Here is a 22,214-nt window from a genome sequence, read left to right on the forward strand (position 1 = left end):
GGGGACGGCCCGATCCCCGCGGACCCCCAGTCCCGATGGACCCCCCATCCCCATTGCACCCCTCACCCCACGGACCCCCAGCCCATGGAGCCCCCATCCCTATAGATCCCCATCCCTATAGACCCCCCACCCACCCCTGGGGATCCCCCATCTTCTCAAGCATCCCCCTGGCCCCAGGGATCCCCCCCATCCCTATGGATCCCCCTACGCCCAGTGACCCCCCCGAATCCCCCAGATAATGACTCCAACGGAGCCCCCAAATCCTGAGCCCCACAGACCCCCCCCACCCCCCCAGCAGCGATCCCACCAGATCCCAGTGATCCCGACAGATCCCCCACTCGAGCGACCCCAACAGGCTCCCCACTAGTGATCCCTACGGACCCCCGTGGATCCTCCCCCCATCCCTACACAGCCCCCAAAAGTGACCCCTAGGCCCCACCCCCCTCCCAGGGGATCCCCCCCCCCAGGGGATCCCCCTGAGTGATCCCCACAGATCCCCACAGATCCCCAAGGGGGAAGGGGGGAAAAAACGCTTCTCACACTTGTGGTTTTTTCCTAAAGTTTTATTTTTTATAGTAATGACATGAGAACAGAAACATTATTTTTCACTTTATTATACAAAAAAAAAAAAAAAAAGAACAAAAAAACCAAAAAAACCCAAAAAACTCAAAAAAAACCAACAACAAAAAAATAAAAAGAACCGAAACCCAAGCAAACCGGGAAACCGCAGATGCGAGGCCCCCGCGTCCCGCTCAGCCGTACAAATTCCAAGTTGGGATTATTTTATTTTTTTTTTTTAATTTTTTTTGTCTTTTTTTTAAACCTACAAAAACACTCTTTAAATATTAGAAAAAAAAGATGAATTTTTTTTTTTGGTGTTTTTTTTTTTTTTTAATGTAATTCACAAGAACTTCCATCTAAAGGATCCCGGGTTTTTGTGGCAGTGCCAAAATGCACTCAGGTTCAATTCTCTTGCAGCGCAAACGCCTTTTCCCCCAATTGTCGGCGCTGTAAGAATTTTTCATTTTTATTATTTTTTTTTTAAACAGAAAAAAGGAAAAAAAAAAAGGTTGGGGTTTTTTTTGTCTTTTTTTTGTACTAAAAACACATCCACTAAAACACGACGGTGCTGGGTACATTCAGCAGAAAAAGGGACGGGTTTCCCCTTAGGGGATGGGGGGGGGAATTAAAAATTGGGAAGAAAATTAAAGGAAAATCCCAAATGGGGGGGGAGGGGGGGGAAGGGGCCAGAGGGATGGACAGACAGACACTGGGGACACACACACACACACACACACACACACACACCGGCCAGGTTCTCTTCGGGGCCCCGGTCCCAGGGGGACGCGGGGGGATTGTCCGTGCGGGGGCACCCGGGTTTACCCCCCCACCCCACCCCGGGCTTGGGGTCGTTTTCCCCAAAACGATGGTTTTTCAGCCCGATTTGAGGCAAGAGGCTGCGACAGGGGGTGTCACACATCCCCCCCCAGCATTGAGGGGGGCACCGGTTGTGTTTTGGGGTGACTGATGGTCTTGGGGGGGCCGGATTTGGGGTGCTGAGATCAGCTAACCTGGGGGGGTCGTGACTGTGGGGGGGTGGGACCCCACTGGCCCCCCTTTCTGCCCCCCCCCACTGAGCTGAGATTTGGCTGAAGAGAAAAATGGCCAAATTAAAGCACATGAGAGAGAAAACCCCCCCAGCCTCCCCTTCCCAGCCGGGGGGGGGGGGGGGGGGGGCAGGTGCCCCCCACCTCCTTCCCTGGGGCCCCCCCAAATCCTGTCCCCCAGGGCCAGGGGAGACCAGAAGGGACAAACCTTGTGCACCCCCAGCCAGAGTGGGGTTCGGGGGGGTCCCTAATCATACTGGGAATTTTTTTTGGGGGGGGGGACAGGGTGGGGGGACAGGAACCCTGCAGGGAGGTGCCGTGGGATTGCTGGTGCTCGTGTCTGCTTAAAAAAAAAGGGGGGGGGGGTGGCCCAGACAGGTGCCGCCAGACACCCCCCCCCCACGCACCCACCCCGGTCCCCACGGCCCCATCCCCCTCCCGGGGAGGGGGGCATCGACCCTCCCTCCCCCAAAATAAACCCTAACCGCACCAATATTTACAGCATGGCTGGGGGGGGGGGCAAACTGGGGGTAACTGGGATGAGGGGAGCACTGGTCCCCCAGGGGTTTGGGGCGAAGGGAGAGGAGCAGCTTCACTGGAGATAGGGGGGCGGGGGGGGGGGGGGGGATGTGGAGGGAATGGGGGGGGAGGGAAGAAAAAAATAAAAGATGAATCTTTCTTGTTTTATAAAAAGGAGAAAAAAAAATAAAATAAAATACAACGGCACAACAACCACCGACAACACAGAGGGGCGCTTCGGCAGCACCCCCGCGCCCCCCCCCCCCCCCCCCCCCTTGGTCACGCTGAGCAGCCGGGACCCCCGGGCAGGGGGGAGCCGCGCGTGCCGCGGCCCCGGGTGCCCCCCCCGCCCTGGCACACACGCTTGCACGCTCGCACACACACGCACGCCCCCCCCCCCCCCCCCCCAACCAACCCCCCCCCCCCCCCCAAATCCATCCGTATCGCCCCCCACCCCCCCCACCCCCCCACGGGGACACGCCGGGTGGTCACGGTCCGTGGCCGGCGCTCCCAAGTGCCGTGGATGCGGAGGTCCCGGTGAGCTCCCGGTGCAGCTTCCAGACTGTACAAGGGGTTTGGTTTGTGAGTTGGTTTTTTTGGGGGGTGGGGGTGGGGGCACCCCGAGATGCCGGGAGGGGGCGCAGAGAAGAGGTGGAAGGGGGAGAAAGAGACATTGTCCCAACGGCTGAGTCCTGAGCAACTCGGCTCATGCTCCAAGCCCGCTGCCTGGGGCGGGATGAGAGGGTCTGCGCGGGGTGGGGGGGTCCATTTGTGGGTATTTTAATAAAAAAAAAGGGGGAGGGGGAGTAGTTTGTTTTTTTGTTTTTTTTTTTTCCTGTGTTTTTTTGTTTTCTTTCTATAAAGTCCAGAGCTGGTAATGAGGGTGTGAAGGGGGTGAGGACAGGGTGGCCCTCCGAAAATAATGAAATCTCAAAAAAAAATAAGAAAATAATAATCGCTTCCCCTCCCTCAGTAAGGGGAGAGTAAAAAGGGGGGGTGGGAGGGATGGGGGGGCTCGCCCCCTCCCCTCCCCCTGGCCCAGGGGGGAGTGACCCCCGGCTCCCCCTCCGTAGTGTGAGCTCGGCGGAGGGGTACCTCCGGCCCCCGCTCCCCGCATTGGGGGGGTCCCACGGGGGGGCTGCAGCTCGCCGGGGGGGAGCGGGAGGAAGAGGAGGAAGGGGTTTCGGGGGGCTGGAGAGGGGATTCGGGACCGAAACCGAGAAACCAAACGACGTTACTAAGAGCTTGGCCGGATCAGTTGGAGTCGGAGTCAGAGGAGTCCCCCGAGGAGGAGGAGGAACTGCTGCTGCCCTCCGAGTCGTTGTCATCCTCATCCTCATCATCCTCGTCTTCATCATCCTCATCGTTCTGGGGGGGGTGGGGGGTGGCAGAGAGGATGGGGAGGGGGTTAGCAGCAGGGCGGGGGGCCCCGGCTCCATCCATCATCTCCCCCACACCCCCTGCTCGCCCTCCCCGCTGCGGCACGGGGGGGGGGTGTCCTCACTGCAGGGTGAGGGGGGTGCAGCCCCATCCCTCCCGCTGCTGCCACCCCGGGGTGGGGGTGGGGATGGAACAGGGGCGCAGGGCAGGAGTGAGTTCGCAAGGGCTCAGCTCGGGGGTGCCGGGGGCGGGGGGGGGGGAGCGTGCCGGAGCAGCGCGCGGGGGTCCTACCCTCACCTCTGCCACTGCCTCGCTACACGATCTGAGGTAGGGTACCCGACCCGCCTCGTGCCTCAGTTTCCCCCCTCTAAAGCCAGGGAAGGAAGAGGCGTGAGCTGAGACCAACGAGGGGGTCGAAACACCTCACCTGTCCGGTGGCGAGCACAAGGCACGGACACGGTTTCTGGCCCCAGCGCCATCCAGCATACTCTGATTTCAGTTGCACCGGTGTAAAACTTTGACTCTGGTGACTTACTCGGCATTCACACTGGCGCAAACGGAGCCGAGACCAGACTCAGTATCTCCACCAGGAAAAAGACAGGAGATTTTTCTCTGCTCACTGGGGGCTCTGCACAACCCGCACCTCTACGTCCCGAGGCTGCTCCTAACTACGCCCCGCGGCTGCTCCTCGCACCCTCCCCGGGAACGCCGGGTAGTGGGGGGGATCCCGTTCCCCTTCGCCTCCCTCTGTCCCCCCACTTCCCGGGAGCTCCTCCGCCACAGTCCTATCTGAGCCCGGGTGCGGATGCCCCCCAGCCCCGGAGGAGGGTGAGTCGGGGGGCGGGGGGGGTGGGGGGTGGGGCAGAGCGAGCGGTACGGGAGCGGAGCGGGGCCTGGGATGGCCCCACCGCCCTCCCCGCGGCACGCACCGCAGCCTCACCTCGTCCCCGTCCTCACTCTCCTCCTCGCTGCTGGACTCCGAGGAGTCGCCACCCTCTTCTGACGAGTCACCGTTGTCATCGTCGTCATCCTCATCTTCGTCGTCATCTTCCTCCTCCTCTTCCTCCTCGTCGTCGTCCTCTGACTCCTGCGGGGCGGGAGGGGGTTGGTCGCGGGCAGGCACCCCGGGACCCCAGCACCCATGGGTGCACCACCCCATCCTTGGCCGTCAGCCTTTGGGTTCCTCCATCCACCGAGCGGCACCATGCGGCTCCTACCCCACACCCTGCCTGGGAGCCTTTCCCCATTTATCTTACAAACGGCCCCAAAAAGGCTCCCGGAGTGGGAACAAGGGGATAGCATAGACCGTAGAGGGGTAAAATCAGAGCCGGGTGGGTTTTGAGCACAGATTTGGGGAGGGCCCTTGGTTTATTGTCTCAAGGAGAGGTCTGGGTCCCCCCAGGACGCCCATCCCAGGGCGGTGGGTGCCGGCGGTCCCCAGCGCAGAGCACTCACCGACTTGGACTGCATCGTTGGCTTCATCTTGGGGTTGGGGCCCCGGATCTTCCCTATGCTCTTGCGTTTCTGCAGGGGGCGGAACAAAGCAAAACCATTTAGAGCTGCAGGGCTTGAGATAAGCTCCTTCCCCAGGGCCTGGCACGGAGAAAACCCCACTGCTGAGCTGCTACAGGGGTGAATCCCTTTGAGGGGCTCCCCTGAGCTTGGCTCATCTACCGCACAGCCTAACCTCACCCAGGGCTGAGCCCAGCCCAGCCCCAAGCCCCTGGGTCCCCCCCACCGTGGTGCCAGGTGGATACTCACATTGGAAGTGTGTTCCTTGTAGGCAGCCCGCTCCTGGGGTGAGAGGCTCTGCGGAGACAGGGGAGATGGTCAGGGTGCAGGGAGGGCTGGGCAGGCATGGCGAGGGGAAGGACTCTAGCACAGGGCACCCCCTCCCCGCATATATTTATTTCAAGGCCCTTTAAGCTACAAAATGGCAAAGAAGGGTCTGGAGATGGTGGTTCCCAGAGGAAGACTGCGAGCAGAGACCATGCCAAGCATCCCCAAGGACATCCAACCCCAGAGCCCCCCGGTGCCCCCCACCAGGCACAAGGGTCCAATGCTCACCTTGAGCCAGATGTCGAGGTGCACCTTGTACTGTTTCTGCTGCTCCTCTGCCAGTTTTTTGTAGTGGTCCTTCTGGCCCTGGGAGATGCGCTGCCAGCGGCTGCCGATCTCCACCATCCGCTCCTTCAGCGGGAGGTGGTTCAGCTCCCCGTTCGACAGCAGCTCCTGGGAGAACTTCTGGTAACCGTTCCTGCAAGCGGGGAGCACAGAGACCGGATCAGACGGCATGCATGGCCACAAGCAACCCGCGCTAACCACCAGCCATCCCCACCACGGTTCAGCCCACGCTCCCTCCACCCCAAGGCTGCTCCAGGCTCTTTTGTACCAGCCCGCGTGCCCAGATGGGCCAGCCAGACCCAGCTTTTCGGACCCCAGACCTCAAGTACTCACATAGGAGGTTTCTTCGGCTCTCCCTGGAACTTCATTTTCTTGGCGGAGTTGGTGGAGCATGGAGGGGCCCGCATCTCGCTCAGCTCCCTCTGAGCGGGAGGAGAAAGAGGGGTCAGGGACACACGGGGAGCACTGCTGCAAGGGCACAGCGAGGGGTGGGACGGAGCAGGGACCCACCTCGTATCGCTTCTGATCCTCCGCCGCCTTCTTGATCCACATCAGCTTCTCCTTCTTCTCCATGTTGTTCCAAGTGGCCTCCATGGCCTTCAGTGCCTTCCCCCGGTCATTCTGCAGCACAGACCCCCCACGCCACATTACAGATGCACCCAAGATGCCTGGGGTGCCAGGGTGCTACCGCCAGCTCTGCCATGGACCAGGGGACACCCGCTCCCTCACTGTGACCCCTGTCCTCCCCGTGCCTCCCAACCTGCTGCCTTGGGTGTGAAAGCAGGGGGAGAAGGTGCAAGACAATTCCTGCTGGCGGGAGCAACGATCCCACTTCCAGCTCCCTTCCCAGCCCATTGCTCACCTTGAAACGAGCCAGGTAGTCTCCGATGACGCTCTGTTGCCAAATCTCCTCGGCCGTCTTGGGAGACTCAGGCAGCTTCCCACGCTCCTCTTTATCTGAGCCGTGCTTTTTCTCCGACTGTGCCTTCATCGCCGCCTCCCGCGCTTTGTACTTGGCCTGCGCAGGGGTGCATGGCGGGGCTGAAGGGGCAGCACGGCCACCCGGGCACAAGCCCCCGGCCACCAAGCACCGGGAGGGCGCGCAGCAAGATGCTGCAGCTTCCCCCACTGCTGTCTCCACTGTAGCACCAGCAGCCCCCCACCATTGACCTCCCCCCACCAGGAAAACCAGAAAGCCTTTAAACTGAGGCTCAGGGACCCTCCAAGGTTTCTTAAGCTGCTGGGTTTTGACCCACCAGGTCATGAAAGGGAGAGGGAACAGCCGGGAGGACCCATCGGTACCGACACCGGTGCCTGGGTGATGGCTCGCCAGAGCTGTGATGCTCCTGGGGACAACTGTCCCCTGCCTGCAGTGCCTGGGGGCGAGCAAAGCCCCTCGCAGCAGGACAAGGACAGGCAGCGTCCCCTGGGCTGCTGGAGATGCCCAACGGGGCGTGCGAGGGCAGCAGAGACGGGGATGGAGGAGAAGGGTCGGGGACGGTACCAACCTTCTTCTTCTCGGAGAGGTCATTCCACATGCGGGCCAGGAGCCGGGTCAGCTCGCTCTCCGACAGCTCCGGCCGCTCCTCCTGCAGCTGCTTCCGCTTCTCCTCCGAGAAGATGAACATGGCGGAGATGGGCCGTTTGGGCTTCTCTGAGCTGGCCTGCAGGAGGGACAGGGGCCGTGGGTGGGGGTGAGCACACAGAGGGGACCTGCCTCACACTGGCAGCAAGGAACCCCAGGAAAACCATAACAAAAGAACCAAGGAATGAAGCCCTCAGAGCACCCTGAGATGCCCAAACCCCATCCCATGCCTCTGGCATGCACTGATTCATCTCCAGTTGCCGCTCTCACCTTGCCAGTCTCTGGTGAGGACTTTTTGGAGGCAGGACTCGTCGCCCCTTTCCGGTTGCTGCCCAGCATCTTCTCCTCACCAAGCACCCGCTGCTGCTCCTCCTCGGGCAGGCTCTGGGAGGATAGACACGGTTAGATGGCCCGATGCTAAGGAGGCTTTGATGCAATCAGGGAGCAGAGACACTGGGGAAGGGGGGCCTAATGTACTCAGTTGTCCTGGTCCAAAAGCCATCCCAGCCAGGGGCCAACATCAGGCACCGCAAGCCTGGCTGCGCAGCCCGGGGCTCCCCATGCCTGTGTCACCCCCATCACAGTGCAGTGTCTCTCTTCCCCAGCTCTGTCCCCTCCCCGGCTCAGTCTCATCTACTTCCTCCCCGCAAAGGCAGGGTGGGCAGGTGCCCAGATCCGGTCGCACCCCTGGGTTTTCCACCCGCTGCCCCTGCAGATGCAGCCGGGGCCGCGTCACGTCCGCCCGGGGACCGAGCACGATGCTGGGACGGCCTTGGTGCGGCTCCCCCCGCCTACACCCCAGCCAAGGAAAGGAAGCGAGACTCGCTGCCGCCTGCACAGCCGCAGCCACTGGTGGCAACCCTTCCTCCAGCACCAGCCCTCTGCCCACCCCCAGCTTCCTCTCCCGGCTGGGGGGGCCTATCCCCACCTCCCAGTGCCCAACTGGAAGACACTGGGTCAGGCATTAGGGCAGCTGGGGAAGGGTCAAGACTATGTGCAAACACCTCTGCACAGCACCCATGGCTGGGTCCAGCCACATTTCAGGGGGAGCAGAAGAGGGCAGGATCAGTGCAGCCCCTGTTTAAGCCATCTCAGCCCCTGGCCAGAGCTCCCTCCCCACATTCGGGGTCTCCGGTACCCAACAGCCGAGGCACCCCCACAATACTCACCTCCAGGAAGCGGAGGAGCTCAATCTCATAGTCTTTCTTTTTCTGCAGGGAGACGGGAGGCGGGGGGTTACACAGAGATCCCCCACCCCACCCCTGCCTCGTGCAGTCCCTGACCCAGCCTCGGCCCCCTCGGCAACAGCATCCTCCACCCAGACCATCTGCTGGTCCCACACACTTGGGACTGGGGAGCCTGAGGACCTCAGGGGGAATTGGTGGTCAAGAGAGCAAGAGCAGGCACTAAGGAAGGGCGAGGGGCTCATTTCCAGTGAAATTTGTAGCCCAAGCTCTCCCACCCTCCTCCTCCCTCCCTCCCCACAGCCCTGGTGCCCATCTGCCTGTCCACCCGTCTGTCCATCCTCAGCCACTCACCTGATCACACTTTTTGTGGTACGCGTCCTTTTCCTTCTGGGAGAGCAGTTTCCACTGCTGGCTGCACAGCACCATCCGCTCGGTGCTGGGCACGTCTTTCATGTTGGCCATCAGCTCTGCACAGTACAGGGAGTAGCTATTCCTGCAATTGACGGAGGGACCCAGCATTAGGGACAACCTGCCCCGTTCGTGTCCCCTCTGTGAAGCTGGCTGGATGCTAAGAACCCCCCCGAGGCTCCCCAGCTGCCCTCTGGGTTGCACCAGGCAGTGAAGTGCTCTGCCAGGGCATTTTAGGGAAGCTAGGGTTTGGATTACGCCCTAACCCAGAGCACACAGCATCACCATAAACCTCGCTCAGGTTCTCTGCAAGTATGTATTTAATGTATATTTAAGGACCAGTTTAACGGGGTCATCGACAGCCCATGCCCATGGTCCCAGAAACGACGCTCTCAGGGCTCTCCAAGCCAGGCAGAGCCCCAGTTTCCTCGTTAGCAAGAACCAGCGCCCGCCCGACAGCTCAGAGAGACACACATCCCTCGCACCCGAATGAGGAGGGACAGGACTCACGGAGGGGGCTTTGTGGGTCGTCCATCAAACTTGTCCTTGAGCTGGCGCTCAGCCTTGGTGAGGGTGGAGCGGGTGATGCCCTCCTCGCTGATGTTCAGCTCGGGGTGCTTCTGGATGTAGTCACGCATGATCTCCTGCAAAGGATGGAGAGCAGTCAGAAGAGGGGCTCCGATCCCCGCCTGGCTGGGGGCCAGAGGAGGAGGAAAGAGAAGCCAACCATTGCCCTAATCATCTCCCCAGGGGTACTTCTCCCTTCCCCAAATGCTGCTGGAGGAGGCAGGGCTCAGACTCTCTAGGGACCTGCAGGGATCTGGCTGAACCCCCACGCTGGCTATCGGGTGAGGCGGGCTAGCCGGCGGCGGCTGCAGCCGGGAGGCAGAGTGGTTTGGAGTGAACATAGGGACGAGTGTGGAGGGGAACGTGTGAGGCTGCTCCCTACCTCGTACTCCTTCCGCTGTTCCAGGGCCTTATGAATCCATTTCAGCCTCTTTTTATCCGAGAGTTGAGACCACTGCTTGCCCAGCGACTCTTTCACCTCCTTCGTGGTGGCCTGAAAACCCAAAGCCAGAGGTGAGGGCAGAGGGGTAAAATCCAAAAAAAGAAGAAGGGGGAAAAAAAAAAAAAAAAAAAGGCAAAAATAGTGTTGCCCACCATCTTGTCCCGGCGGCACCCGGCTTGGGGCCGCGGGGTGGCTGCGAGCCGAGCTCGTGGCCGGGGAAGGGGGTGCGTGCGAGTGTGGGGCATGGCCAGAGGTGGATGTCTGTGCTGGAAATCTTTCCTGCCCTGACTCAGGCTGTGGTCACCCCTTCGACTGTAGGCAAAAAGGAGGATCTGTATCCCCAAGCCTCTTCCAGATGTGCAGAGCCCCTTCTTACCTCCGTCCAGACTGCTGGGAGCTCCTAGCGGTGTCTTCCATCCCGTCCCCCCACTAAAATGCTTCTCGTTTCCCCCTCCTCTCCCCCCAGCAGCGGGGTACAGGACCCCTCAACACTCACGCTCACACGCACTCCCACCCACCGTACTCACATCTGGACGCACTTTCAAGTAGATCTTCTTCTCGTGGTTATACCACAGCTGCTGGGGGGTCTTGGGTTTTTCAGGGACGTCAGATTTCTTGGCGTTCTGGATGAGATCCGGGTGATCTTCCCTTTACCCGGCAAGGAGGCGGGGAAGGGAGAGCGTTACGGAGGTTGCAGGTGGAAGGAGAGCACCCCCTAAACCTCCCTGCTAAGGGGTAACTGTCCCTGCAGGGCTGAGCCTCCAGGGGCTCAGGTACTGGGGGCATCACCAAAAAGAGCAGGAGGGTTTTAGGAGCCCCTCCTGGGGGAGCATCAGCTACAAGCATCCCCTTTATTGCGCCAGGCTGGGCTGCACCCCTGGAGCAGCAGCCGGTCGTTGGGAACGCCAGGATCCACCTGGGTCACAGCGACCACGTTCGAAGGGAAGGTCTGGGGGGAATGGGATGGTCGCTTCAGCTTTTAACAGTGCTGGTGGCAGGGCGCCTGTCTTCCCCTTGCAGACCCTAACCCCCAGAGGGTGGCTGGTCCTCTCCCCCCCCCCCCTCGCTGAGTGTCCCAGCTGGAGGGCTGCTCTCCGACACCTTTTCCTTGCTTTTTTTTTTGTTTGTTTTCAGCATCTCCCCTTCCCTTCTGCCTTCAAGCCCCAGCACCCATCAGGGCTTCCTCCGTGAGCTACCCGCAGGAACGGAGACTGGCTCTGCCTGGAGCGGCCTGGGGGAATGCCGGGGAGGCTGCCCGCTCACCTGAACCTCGCCAGGTTCCTCTCAAACTCCTGCTTCTCTCGCTGGAAGTCCTGGATGTATTTCATCTGGGGACACAAAGCCACCAGGGAGGTGGAGAGGGATGTCAGCACTGGGGAATGGGCAGGCAGATACATCCCTGTTGTCCCTATCGGCTGCGCACCCCACCACCCCTAAAGGGACGCGAGGGCTCTCCAGCCCATCACGCTGGTCCTGCAGCTCCCAGCTGAGGGTTTCCAGCCCAGCCAGGGATTCAGAGGCAGGATCTCCTCCCTCTCCCTGCACCTGAGCAGCCCTGGGCAAGAGGGCACAGCAGGACTTTGTGCCCTGGATCTTTCCTGCTGGTGGCAAATCCACCCAGACTGAGAACTGGGGCACCCAAAACGCCTGCCCGGGCTCTGGCCGAGCCCAAGGCCACCTCCAGAGCCGGAGGTGAGATGGGCAGCTCTCTTCCCAGCAACTCCCACGGCTCGGAGCAGCGCCTGCCCCTCCATCCCTCGCTCAGACAAGGCAGCCATGGTGGGGCGTGTGATTTAACCCCAGCGGTAAATACAGATCCACCCAACAGCAAAGTCACCATCCAGGTCCGTCTGGAAGAGACGGACCAACGGACAGACCCAGCCAGCCTCCACCCCAAGGATCCTGGGAACCAGGACAGGAAAAGGAAAGGAAGTCTTACTGGTCTGACGGGACTAAACAAGCACCCAGGTTTCTCCCATCGAGAGCTAGATTAAACCCTCACCAGGTAGAGGCTGGGCTCTGATGGTTTTACTGGGAGAGCTGGGCAGGCAGAGCCCAGCACGCAGAGGCACACAACTGGGAAAGGGTTTCCTGATTCCACCCCCGTACCTTTTTCTTCTCGGGAAGCTCCTTGTATTTCTTGGACAGGATCTTGGTGAGATCCAGGTTGCTCATTTCAGGGTGAAGCTTGGCATATTTGGCCCGCTTCTCCATGAAGAAGCGGAAATAGGGAGTCAGGGGCTTCTTGGGGAAGTCGGGGTGTTTCTGGGGAGATAGCAGAGCGGCAGACACTGAGTGCAGAGCTGGCGGCACCGTGGGGGGCACAACCAAACCCAGCCGGCTCCCAGCTCCCCCCAGTACTGGGGGAGACCTGCCTCCATCCAGCCCTGCTGGTGATCCAGCTCCCTGACATGAGAGCACCCCAGCTTTGCAGGCAAGGAGGGGAAAAATGCTGGGAGCAAGGGCTCCTTTCCCCAAGAACTACAATATCCCAAGGCTGGGTATCTCGGGAGCAGCCTCCAGCCATCCAGAGCTGTTGGCACAGAGTGGTTTTGCTGCCAGAGGGGAAACTGAGGCAGGAGGAGGGGATGTGACCCACCCCCCAGGGATGGCCAGTGGCAGAGCATCGGCTGCCCTGGGGCCACGTGGCTGAAAGCAGCACCCCACCCGACTCGGGAGGCCAGGAATAGGACGGCTGCTTCTCGGCCCCCCCAGTGCTAAACTTGGATGCAGGCTGCCAGCAATACAGCCAGCCATATTAAATGTACCCTGGACTTGGCCCGGGCCCAGAGCCCGTGGCCTCCGGAGCCTTGGGCAGCCGGCCGCGGGGATTACGGGCAGTGAGGTGCCTGCAGGGGCTCTGGCGGCAGAGCCACACAGGTCTGGGGTGCCACATGGGTGACAGCCCCCCATCCCAGGGAAGGGTGATGTCCCCCTTTAGGGACAGACCCCAATTCCTGCTCGATACCTTGAGCTTTTTGCCCTTGTAAGGATTCTTCACGTGCTCTTCAGCGTCCATAATGAGTTCTGTGAGGGTCCGAAACTTCCTCACCTGCGGGGTAATGAAGGGCCACAAAAGTGAACAGGCTGCGCAGGGGGCAGGGCAGATCCCCGCTCGGCACTGAGCCACGCTCGGCACAGCATAAACCCACAGGGTTTTGTAATGCCACCGCGCAAACGACCCGACCCAGCGCCTCCGAAGGCTTTGCAACGCCGACGGCAGCGGGATGGTGCTGGCACTAAGAGCCGAGGACTCGGGGTGCTGAACTCGAGCGTTTCAAATAGCCCTGGGAGGTCGCCGGGACGCTCGGTCCCTCTCGCGGAGACACCTCTGAGCCCCGTGTGGCTGTCAGTTACCTCGTTCGAAATCTCCATCCACTTCATCTTGCACATCTCCCCCGAGAAGTCCTTGAAAGCCACTTTCTCCCAATCCAGGTGGGACTCGGTGGTTTTGAACTTGCTCCCGTCGTTGGAGGGCAGGTTATTCTTCATGCACTCCAGCAGAGTCAGCATGTCCTCCTGAGACCAGCGGTCTGAGCAGCAAAGAAACAGGCTTAGCAGCAGCGACGGGCAGGCAGCCTTCCCGGCAGGACACAGGGACTACAGCTCCCAGCGTGCAGCTCCGGACCGCACGCCGGGACACGTAATCTCCACATGCTGCCTCTCGAGATTAAAGATCAAAGGGACGTGGCTGTTTCCATCACCCTCGAGCAACTTTCTACAGGCCAAAACAATCTGGGCAAAGCTAGAAAATCCACTCAGTGCAAACCAGAGAGACTCGATCATCCCAGTACACCATCAGATAAGGCGACGGCTCTGCCGCACGGGAGCGGAGGGCTATTTCCTATGCACGGGAGCGAAGCCCTGCGGAGCAAGATGGGAGCGATGCGCTCTCCAGCCAAAGAGAAACCCACTTTCTAAGTGGAAAAGATGTGTCCAGAGCAATGGGAAACGCCTCAGTGCTGCTTTTCCTTCAACTCGGAAAGCCTTGCCATCACCTGGGACCTAGCTCCACGTTGACCTCTGCCAAGGTCAAAGCTCAGAGATCACAAAGCCGGGAGGGTGCCAGAGCCCAGCACAGCCCCCGCCTCACAGCGGGGTCCCTGACGGCACAGGGGTGATGGTTACGCCACCCCAACATCCCCCGAGCTGCCGGGAGGAGCATCCCCAACTCCCATACGAACAAGCTGCTGGGACAGTGGGACAGACAGACGGCAAAGCCAGGGAGCCTGGAACAACTAGGATGCATCGATGGGCGGCAGTGCCAGACAGGACAGGCAGCAGGCAGGATATCCCAGCACCAAATGCCCCATCCAGCACCGACTCTGGGGCTGCTTCCTCACCAGGGGAATTCCTCTGCAGGGCTCTCTGGCCCAAGCTTCCGTGCCGGCTGCGGAGAGGAGCCCTGGGTGTTGTGCAAAGATGGGTGGCCCTGGGGAAAAGCTGCAAGCCCTGGGAGCGGAAAGAGAGGTCCCTGGGGACAGGCTGGAGGAGGAGCAGAGCCCCAAGCCGCACGCACACGCAGCCCTGCCTGCTTCAGCCTGGGAAGGACGCCCCAACCCAAGGGCTCCCCGGGTGCAGGACTGGCTCTCCATGGTGTCCCCAGCCCCACATCACTGCCGGACGAAGACTGGGGTGTTCGGAGCTGCCGAAGGGACACAGAGCATCCCGGTGAGACAGGGACAGTGCAGCCGGCCATAGATTTGAAGGGAGCATTTCCCTCCCCCTCCATCCCCAGGAATGAAAACAAGCCCCCAGAAATACCCGGCTGCAGCTCTCCCTCTGCTCGAACTCCACAGGTGCGAAAGCACCACCTCCGCCTCCTGCCTGCCTCCCTGTCCTGCCTCTGCATCAGTCCGGCAAAGGGGAAACCCCCCTTGAGCCCCAAATCTGAGGGATGTTAAACAACACATGGGACCCAGAGCCAGGTGCGGGGAGCACAGCCAGGACCTGCCCTCCCACCCCACTTCGCCTCCTGGACCTGTCAGGTTGGGCGGTCGAGGCAGGAACAGTTTGGGATCTGGCCAGTCTCCATAGTTGCCTCATCAGGTCCATTAGGGATTAATTTGAGGGGGAAAGATGGAAAGAGCCCCCCCATAAAGCAGGGAGCCCAGCAGCTCAGGACGCATCTCCACAGTCCCGGATTCAGAGCCCCAAAACGGGGCGCCCCAAAAAGGGGGAAAAGAGATGGGAAAAGCCCGTCCCCTGCAGTGCCTCTGGGGGGGATCAGAGCTGGGGGGGGGACACCGAGCCCAAAATTTTGTCTTCCTCTTTTTCCCGTCTGCTTTCCAGATCCCCCCAGGCAAGGACCAACGAGGCAGAAACAGGCCGTGAAGCTGGTGGCAACTTTACTTGCAGAAATCAGGAGAAATAACCCAAAGCAGCACAGCCATGAAAATTAAGTGGGGAGGGAGGAGACAAGACCCCCCCCAACCCTGCCCCCATCAACAAGCCCCCTGCCTCAGTTTCCCCACACACACACAACGCAGGAACGCCTCAAGACCTTTGGCCGTGCATGACCCCCCCCACCAGCAGACGGCCGGAATGACCACAGCTCACAGGGATGTGTAACAAACTGCGGAAACCTCCCAAAACCCTCGCCGGCAGCAGGGTGGGGACAACGGGGACCCCACACTCGGCCCCCCCATCCCTCCATCCCCCTTCCCTCGGGCTGGGGTTTGCTGAAAAACGCCAGAATTGTGGAGTTCACCCGCCAAGATGAATGGGGTTGTCTGTGCCCTGGGACCGATTTATCCCCGGCTCTCCTGGCATCGGCCGGGCCGGGTCTATATTAGGAAAGCTGCCCCGGTGTAATTAAATCCATCTAAAGACCCAGCGAAGGACACGTGCTCCAGCCGGGTTCGCTCGGGGCAACAAACCGACTGCGGCAAGGCAGGAAAAACGGGGGAACCAGGCGGGCGAGGGGGGCTGGACCGCACTCCCTGGGGTTTCGGGGGAGACCCAGGGAGTTTTTGGGTGGTGTGGTAGCAGAGCCCCGCTGCCCAGGTGGACTGCCCCAAATAAAAACGCCCCTATTTTTCTTGTTTTCCTCCCTCTTTTCCAATAAAAGCTGAACCTCTGATGTCATCCCAGGGTCTGGAAGCCGGAGGCCCAAGGTAACGGCTCGGCTTTTAATGCAGCCCAGATGTGAACGGTGAAGGCAGCACCTCTTTGTGCCAGCCCCCCACCCCCCCCACCCCCACCCCAGCCGAAACACCAGCCGCCCAAAAAGAGCATCCCCGACGCCGCGAGCCGGTGGCCACCTTCCACCGGGGGGGCTGACGGTGCACCGGCGCGTGCATCCGCACACTCGCATGCGTGTGTGTGCTCCCCCGTGGCGGAGCCGGCATCGGGAGAGCCAAATCCCCCCGGCACTGTTGGGATTTGCTGGTGCCCGTGCGGCTCCCCCATCCCTTGGGCAGAAGGGCTGCCCCGAGGGTTTTTTTAATTATTATTTTTTTTAAAAAAAAAGCGGCAGCGGTGGCATTCCTGTGGGACCTGCAGCGTGGGGCGGGGGGCTCTGGGGGGTGGCCTCACCTTGGTTTTTGGGAGCTGTCATTTCCAAGTCTGCAGGGCACTCGGCTTCGCCGTTCATCCTCCACCTGCCTGCGCCCAGGACGGTCCCCGCCGGCTCCCTCGCGCGCTACCGGAGATCACTCCCGCTCGGCTCTGCAAGGAAAGAGAGACCCCTGCTAGGCACCCCCCCAGGCTGGGGGGACCCCCAACCCCTGATGGGGAACGGGGGGCCTGACGCAGGTTTCTGTGTGTGTCCCCCCCCACTCCCAGATGATTGAGGTGCTGGGATCCCCCCTCTCCCCAGCCCTTCGAGGTTTGGGGGGGCCCTGGAGAGGGGTGCGGGGCAGAGGTAATAAGGGAGGAGAAGGTGGGTGCAAGGGGGGGGTCCCAGAGATCCTGGGGGGGGGTTGGAGAGGGGGGATCCTGAACGGTGGCATGACCCCCCACCCTGGTGGGGAGGGAAAGAACAGGGGTGCGTGGGCAGGGGCATGATCCGGGGGGATCCCCACGGATCCAAGGGGAGAAGGGCTCAGGGTATCTGCGGTGGGGTCAGGGGGACCTGAGCCAACAGGGCTCCAAGGGATCTCCTGGAGGGGGGTCACCCCCCCAAAACAGGGGTCTCAAAGAAAGGGGCACCACAGATCCAGTGCGATCCTCCCTGGGGTGGGGGGGCCACAACCCAAGATCCAAGGGTGCTCGGGGGGGTCACCCATTTGGGGAGCTCTGGGGAAAGACCTCCACACGCCTGGGAGGGGGTCGGGGCTCCCCTGAGGGAGAAGGACATTTTAACTCTAGGGGAAGGGTCCCCCCCCAGATCCCGGGTGGGTGAGCCAGTGAGAGGCCTTGGTGGGGGGACTCCAGAGCCTGGGGGGGGTGGGGGCAGGGGGGAACAGGACGCCAGCCTGTGGGGGGATCCCTAGGGGGGATCCCGTGGCAGAGGGAGCCAGGCCTCATCACCCCGAGGGGAGAGGCCGAGGGCCCTGGGGAGGAGGGGGGGCCCTGGGGAGGCAGGCCCCAGGCCTGTGGGGGGCCCCAGGGGGAGCCAGGCACCCGAAGGGGGATCCTGGGGGGGGTCTAGGAGAAACCTGGGCCTTGGGAGGGGTGCTGGGGGGATCCAGGCCGAGGGCCAGAGAGAGGATCGCCCTGGGGGGACATTGAGGATTGGCCCTGTGGGGGTGCAGGACCCACCAGGCCCTGGGGGATCGCTGTGTGGGGCAGATCCACCCCGGGGAGGGGGGGGGGGCGATCTGGGACCGCCTCGGGGGGGGATCAGTCCCCAGGGGGGTGGATGGGGGATCCCCCGGGGGGTGGGGGATGAGCCCTCGGGGTGGGGGGTGGATCGCTCCAGCGTTGGATCGGCCCCCGCGGGGGGCGGATCTGGGACCACTTCGGGGGTTGGATGCGGGATCGCCCCGGGGTGGGATCAGCCCAGCCCCCCCGGGGGTGGGTGGGGGGGGGACCAGGGATCGCCCCGGGGGTGGGGAAGGCGGGATCGTGGCAGGGGGAGGGATCCATCGGATCATCGCGGGGCGTGGCGGGGGGCGATCGCGCTGCGCGCGCAGAGGGATCCCCGTGGGGGGGGGGGTGGTGGGGGGATGGGGGTGCGGGATCCCCCTGGGGGGCGGGGGGGGGGGGGAACCGGATCCCGCGCCGGGGGGGGGGTGGAGGAGGAGGAGGAGGAGGAGGCGGGGGAGGAAGGGGCCGGGCCGTCGGGCGGAGGCGGGGAGCCCGCACATGCCCTGCGCCGCCGGCCAGCTCCAGTCTCCTCCTCCGCCAGGCAGCAGGAACCGGGTGGGACCGAGCGCGGGCGGCCCCGGCGGCGCCTCCCCGGTCCCCTCCCGCCCCCGGTTCCCACCCGGGCGCCAGCGAGCCGCGCTCCGCGCCTTCCCCCCCCACCCCCTCCCGCCACCACCCGGGCGGACAATGGAGGCGAGTCCGGGGAGGGGGGGGGGGGTCCGGGGGAGCGGAGAGGGGGAGCCCCCTCCCCGGCCCCCTCTCCGCTCCCCCGGCCCCCCGGAGCGATGCGATGCACCGCGGCTTCCCCCCCCCGCCCGCCCTGGCTTCCCCATCCGCCATCCCCCCCGTCGTTACCGGCCGGCGCGGCCGCTCTCCGCCGCGGCACACAATGGCCGGGCTGCGCCCGCCTCCGCCCGCCGCTCCTTCCCCTCCACCCGTGCAGCCGGCGCGGTTATAAAGCCGAGACAAACCCACCTCTCCGGGCTGCAAAGGGGGGAGGAGGAGGAGAGGAGAGAAGGAGGAGGAGGAGGTGGAAGGAGGAGGAGGAGGAGGGGGGGAGCTCTAGCCGAGCCGCCGCAGCCCCAGCCCCGCGCCGGAGCCGCTGGGGGAAGAAGAAGAAGAAGGAGGAGGAGGAGGAGGGGGAAGGGGGGGCGGGGATGCCCGGCTGGGGGCGGCCGGGCAGCTGCAGCGAGCCGGGCGAGGGCAGCGCGACCTCCCCGCACCGACCCCCGGGGAGCGGCTCCTACCCAATCCATCCCCCCCCTCCTTTCCCACCACCACCACCGCCGCCCCCTCATCCCCCCCCCCGCCTTTACCCCCCCCCTTCGCGACCCCTCCTCGAGCCCAGAAACACCCACCCACCCAGCGGGGGGCTGGAGCCCCGCTCCCGGTCCGGAGGGAAGAAAGGAAGAAAGAAGGGGGGAAGAAAGGCGGAAAAAAAAAAAAAAAAAAAAAAAGGAAGGGGGTGGAAAATATAAAAAGAGAATAAGGGGGGGGGAAAAAAAAAAATAAAGCGCGGGGAGGGGGTGGGGGAGAAGCGGACGAGCCCGGGCACGCACCCGGCGGAGCGCGGCGCCGAGCTCCCCGCCGCGGCGCGGGACTCACCCGGGCTGGGGAAAAACAACCGCCCAGCGCTGGAAGCCTGCCCCCGAAATCCAGCTGCGGCAGCCGGGGAGGGAGGGAGGGCGAGCGGGAAGGAGGGAGGGGAGCGAGGAGGAGGAGAGGGAAGGGAAAAGGAGGGAGAGAAGGGGGGGGGGGGCACACCGAGGCCGCCGAGCCCCGCGCTCCCCCCCGCCCCGAGCCCCAGCGCGGTGCCCCCCGCCGGCGCGGAGCGGGCCGGAGCGGGCGGGCGAGCCCCGGCGGCGGCTTCCTGCCCGCGGGGCCTGCGCGGAGCCCGGCCTTTTCTCTTTCCTTTATATATATAAAAAAAATATTTCCCTCCCCCTGCAAAAACAAAAAAAAACCCGACCCCCCCTAAAAAAAAACCAACCCCTAATCCCCCCGTTTTCGGCGGGTGCGGAGCCCCCCTTCCCGGCGGAGCGGCGGCGCCTTACCGAGCCCGGTGCGCGGCGGCAGCGGGAGCCCGGGGAGGAACAAAGCGCCTCCTCCAGCCCCGCCGGCGGAGCGGCGCGGCGGCGAATGGCGAGCCCGGGCGGCGCGGCACGGTCACGGCGCGGCGCGGCTCCGCTCCCCCGGCGCAGGCACGTACCTGCGGCCCGGCGGCTTTGGGGGGCCGGGGCTCGGCGGGGCCGGGGCTCGCTCGGCGGGGCCGGGGCGGGGAAGCGGCGGTTGAACGGCGGCCAGCTCTGCAGCGCTGGCCCCGGGCGTGGACGCGCTCCAGTCCCCGCAGAGACGATCGCGCTTTCCCCCGCCTCCATGGCGCTGCGTTTTCTCTTCCAATCAGCCGGGCTCTGAGCGCCGGGGTCCGCCGCCAGCCTCCGCCGCTCCCCAAGCGGCACCGCCGGCCGCCGCCGCCGCCCCGCGCTCCCGCCGCTTTCGCCGTGTTTTTTATTGCTCTTTGCTTTTGCAACACTGTGGCGAGAAGAAAAAGAGGAGGAGGAGGAGGAGGAAGGAGAGAGGAGGGAAGGGGGGGGGAAAGGGAAAGAAAAAAAAAAAAAATCTCCTTACATGTGCAACAATCCTCGCCCGGCGTTTGCATAAAAAAAAAAAAAAAAAAAAAGGAGAGAGGGAAAAAAAAAAGGGGGGGGGAAGCGGAGGGGGGGGGAGCGGAGGGGGGGGAAGCCGAGCCGAGCCGCCTCCCGCCCCGGTGGGTCCCCTCCGCCGCGGCGGGGCCGCGCTCCCTGCCCGCCCCGCGGCCCCGGGCAGCCCCGGGACACGGCCGCGGTGGGGGGTTTCCCCGGCGGGGCGGGCGAGGGGCAGTTTCCTCCCCTCCCTCCGCTCCCCTCTCCCTTTCTCCTCTCTCTCTCTCTTAATTTTTTTTAATGCAATTTCTCCAACTCCACCTTTGTTGTGCTGGGCGTCATTCCCCGCAGCCAATCCCGGCCGGGCAGCTGCCTGCAAATTACCGGCCATCCCAAGCTGCCTGCAAATTACGGGGCCATCCCAGGCTGCCTGCACGCCACCGGCCACCCCGGGCTGCCTGCACGGCACCGGCCGCCCCGCCGCCGCTCGCACGCTACCGGCCGGCCGGGGCTGGCTGCGCTATGGCCGCAGGCCGCCCGTACGCCACGGCTGCTCCAGGCCGCCGCCGCGTTCCCGGCCGCCCGCGCGCTACCGGCGAGCTCCGGCCATCTGCGCGCTATCGGCCGCCCGCGCGCTACCGGCGAGCTTTGGCCATCTGCGCGCTACCGGCGAGCTTTGGCCATCTGCGCGCTACCGGCCGCCCGCATGCTACCGGCGAGCTCCGGCCATCTGCACGCTACCGGCTGCCCGCGCACTACCAGCGAGCTCCGGCCATCTGCACGCTACCGGCCAGGCCGGTGCAGGCAGCTCTGGCAGGCACCTGCTGCAAGGCAGCGGGGAGCGGGAGGCAGTGGGGACCCCCCCTTCCCCTCCAAGGGATGTGGGATGATGCCTGGAAATGCGGGGTCAGGCCTTGGAGCTGCCCGGCTTGGCTGGCTGCAGGCACCTCCCAGGCCAGCTGCGCCGGAGTGGCCAAGACCCAAGGGATTTTCACCCCTGTTTATATGGCAAAGGAAAAAAAAAAAAGTCCCCAATCTGGGTGCAGTTGGCCCCCCCAGGCTGATTTGAGGGTGTGGAGTGGCGATGAGAAAAAGCCCGGCTGTGCAAGTGGCTTATTTGGGCCTTATTCCCAAGCAAAGGATCAGACAGACAGGCGGACGGCCCCTCCGCCACGTCCCGCGGGCCTGCCTCCAGCAGGCACGGCCGCCAAGGTGTGCCAAGCTGTGCCAGCCAGCTTCAGCACTGAGCAGTTAATCCCTCCAGTGAAAGCTTAAAAAAAATTATATATATATTTATTCCGCATGGAAAAGGCCCTGGGCTGAGCTGTTTTTCCTGGTCCGAATTAGGTGAAATGTCACTGTTTTGCAAGAGGGAAGAATCGCAAAAGAAAAAAATACAACAAAACAAGCCACCACAGAATCTTTGGCGACATTCAGGCCAAACACGTGAAAAAATCAACATTTTTAATTTTTAACTTTTTTTTTTTTTTAAACCAAAAAGCCATGTTGGATGGCGGCGCAGATCCTCCCCCGCACCGTGCGGTTGTGTGGCTTTTGCCACCAAGGAGGGGCACTGGAGCCCTGGAAATCAGCCACAAACCCTGCAGCAGGTAGGCCAGAAGCCGGGGCTCCTCAAATACGTGCCCAAAACACCCCCCTCCTTGCTCTGTGCCCTCCCCAGCACTTGCTTCTTACCAAGGGAAATTTTTTAATTAGTTATTTGTGTAGATGAGTATTTTTTGCAAATAAAGGCACAGTGAGAGCACAACTGCGGCATTTTGGGGGGTGGGTTTATTTGCATTTTCACTTGTTCAGCGTACAAACATACCAGAAAGCTTTCTGCTGCACGCCCCGAGGAGATCCAGGGCTGTCGCAGACACGCTGTGGCCCTGCCTGCATCGGCAGAGGTACAGGCAGCACAGCCAAGGGCAGCTCGGCCGCCCGATGCACCACCCAGTGATGCTGTGGGCACCCCGTGCCCCACCAGCACCAGGGCTCCCC

General features: G+C 62.7%; 1 protein-coding gene across 12 annotated transcripts; it reads right to left on the reverse strand.

Annotated features, from left to right (window-relative positions):
- Positions 1–863: 863 nt before the first annotated feature.
- Positions 864–20,324, reverse strand: UBTF (upstream binding transcription factor). Of its 12 annotated transcripts, none has more exons than XM_064473512.1 (23): positions 20,200–20,280; positions 19,781–20,103; positions 16,357–16,488; positions 13,177–13,352; positions 12,788–12,871; positions 11,929–12,084; positions 11,083–11,147; positions 10,347–10,467; positions 9,760–9,870; positions 9,321–9,454; positions 8,754–8,895; positions 8,385–8,426; positions 7,486–7,599; positions 7,139–7,294; positions 6,493–6,648; positions 6,141–6,251; positions 5,964–6,052; positions 5,574–5,763; positions 5,268–5,315; positions 4,962–5,030; positions 4,447–4,593; positions 3,934–4,053; positions 864–3,494 (listed from the first exon to the last, which is right to left on the reverse strand). In XM_064473512.1, exons 3-23 carry the CDS (start codon positions 16,412–16,414, stop codon positions 3,381–3,383), a joined length of 2,403 nt encoding a protein of 800 aa, XP_064329582.1. In that variant the 5' UTR covers positions 16,415–16,488; positions 19,781–20,103; positions 20,200–20,280; the 3' UTR covers positions 864–3,380. The 12 variants fall into 12 exon arrangements, with proteins under 12 accessions (XP_064329582.1, XP_064329577.1, XP_064329578.1 ...); XM_064473507.1 differs by having other exon boundaries at positions 10,338–10,467; XM_064473508.1 differs by lacking the exon at positions 19,781–20,103 and having other exon boundaries at positions 10,338–10,467; positions 20,200–20,324.
- Positions 20,325–22,214: the final 1,890 nt, after the last annotated feature.

The sequence above is a fragment of the Phalacrocorax carbo genome, chromosome 25, assembly GCF_963921805.1.
Source record: "Phalacrocorax carbo chromosome 25, bPhaCar2.1, whole genome shotgun sequence".
Taxonomy (NCBI): Eukaryota; Metazoa; Chordata; class Aves; order Suliformes; family Phalacrocoracidae; genus Phalacrocorax; species Phalacrocorax carbo.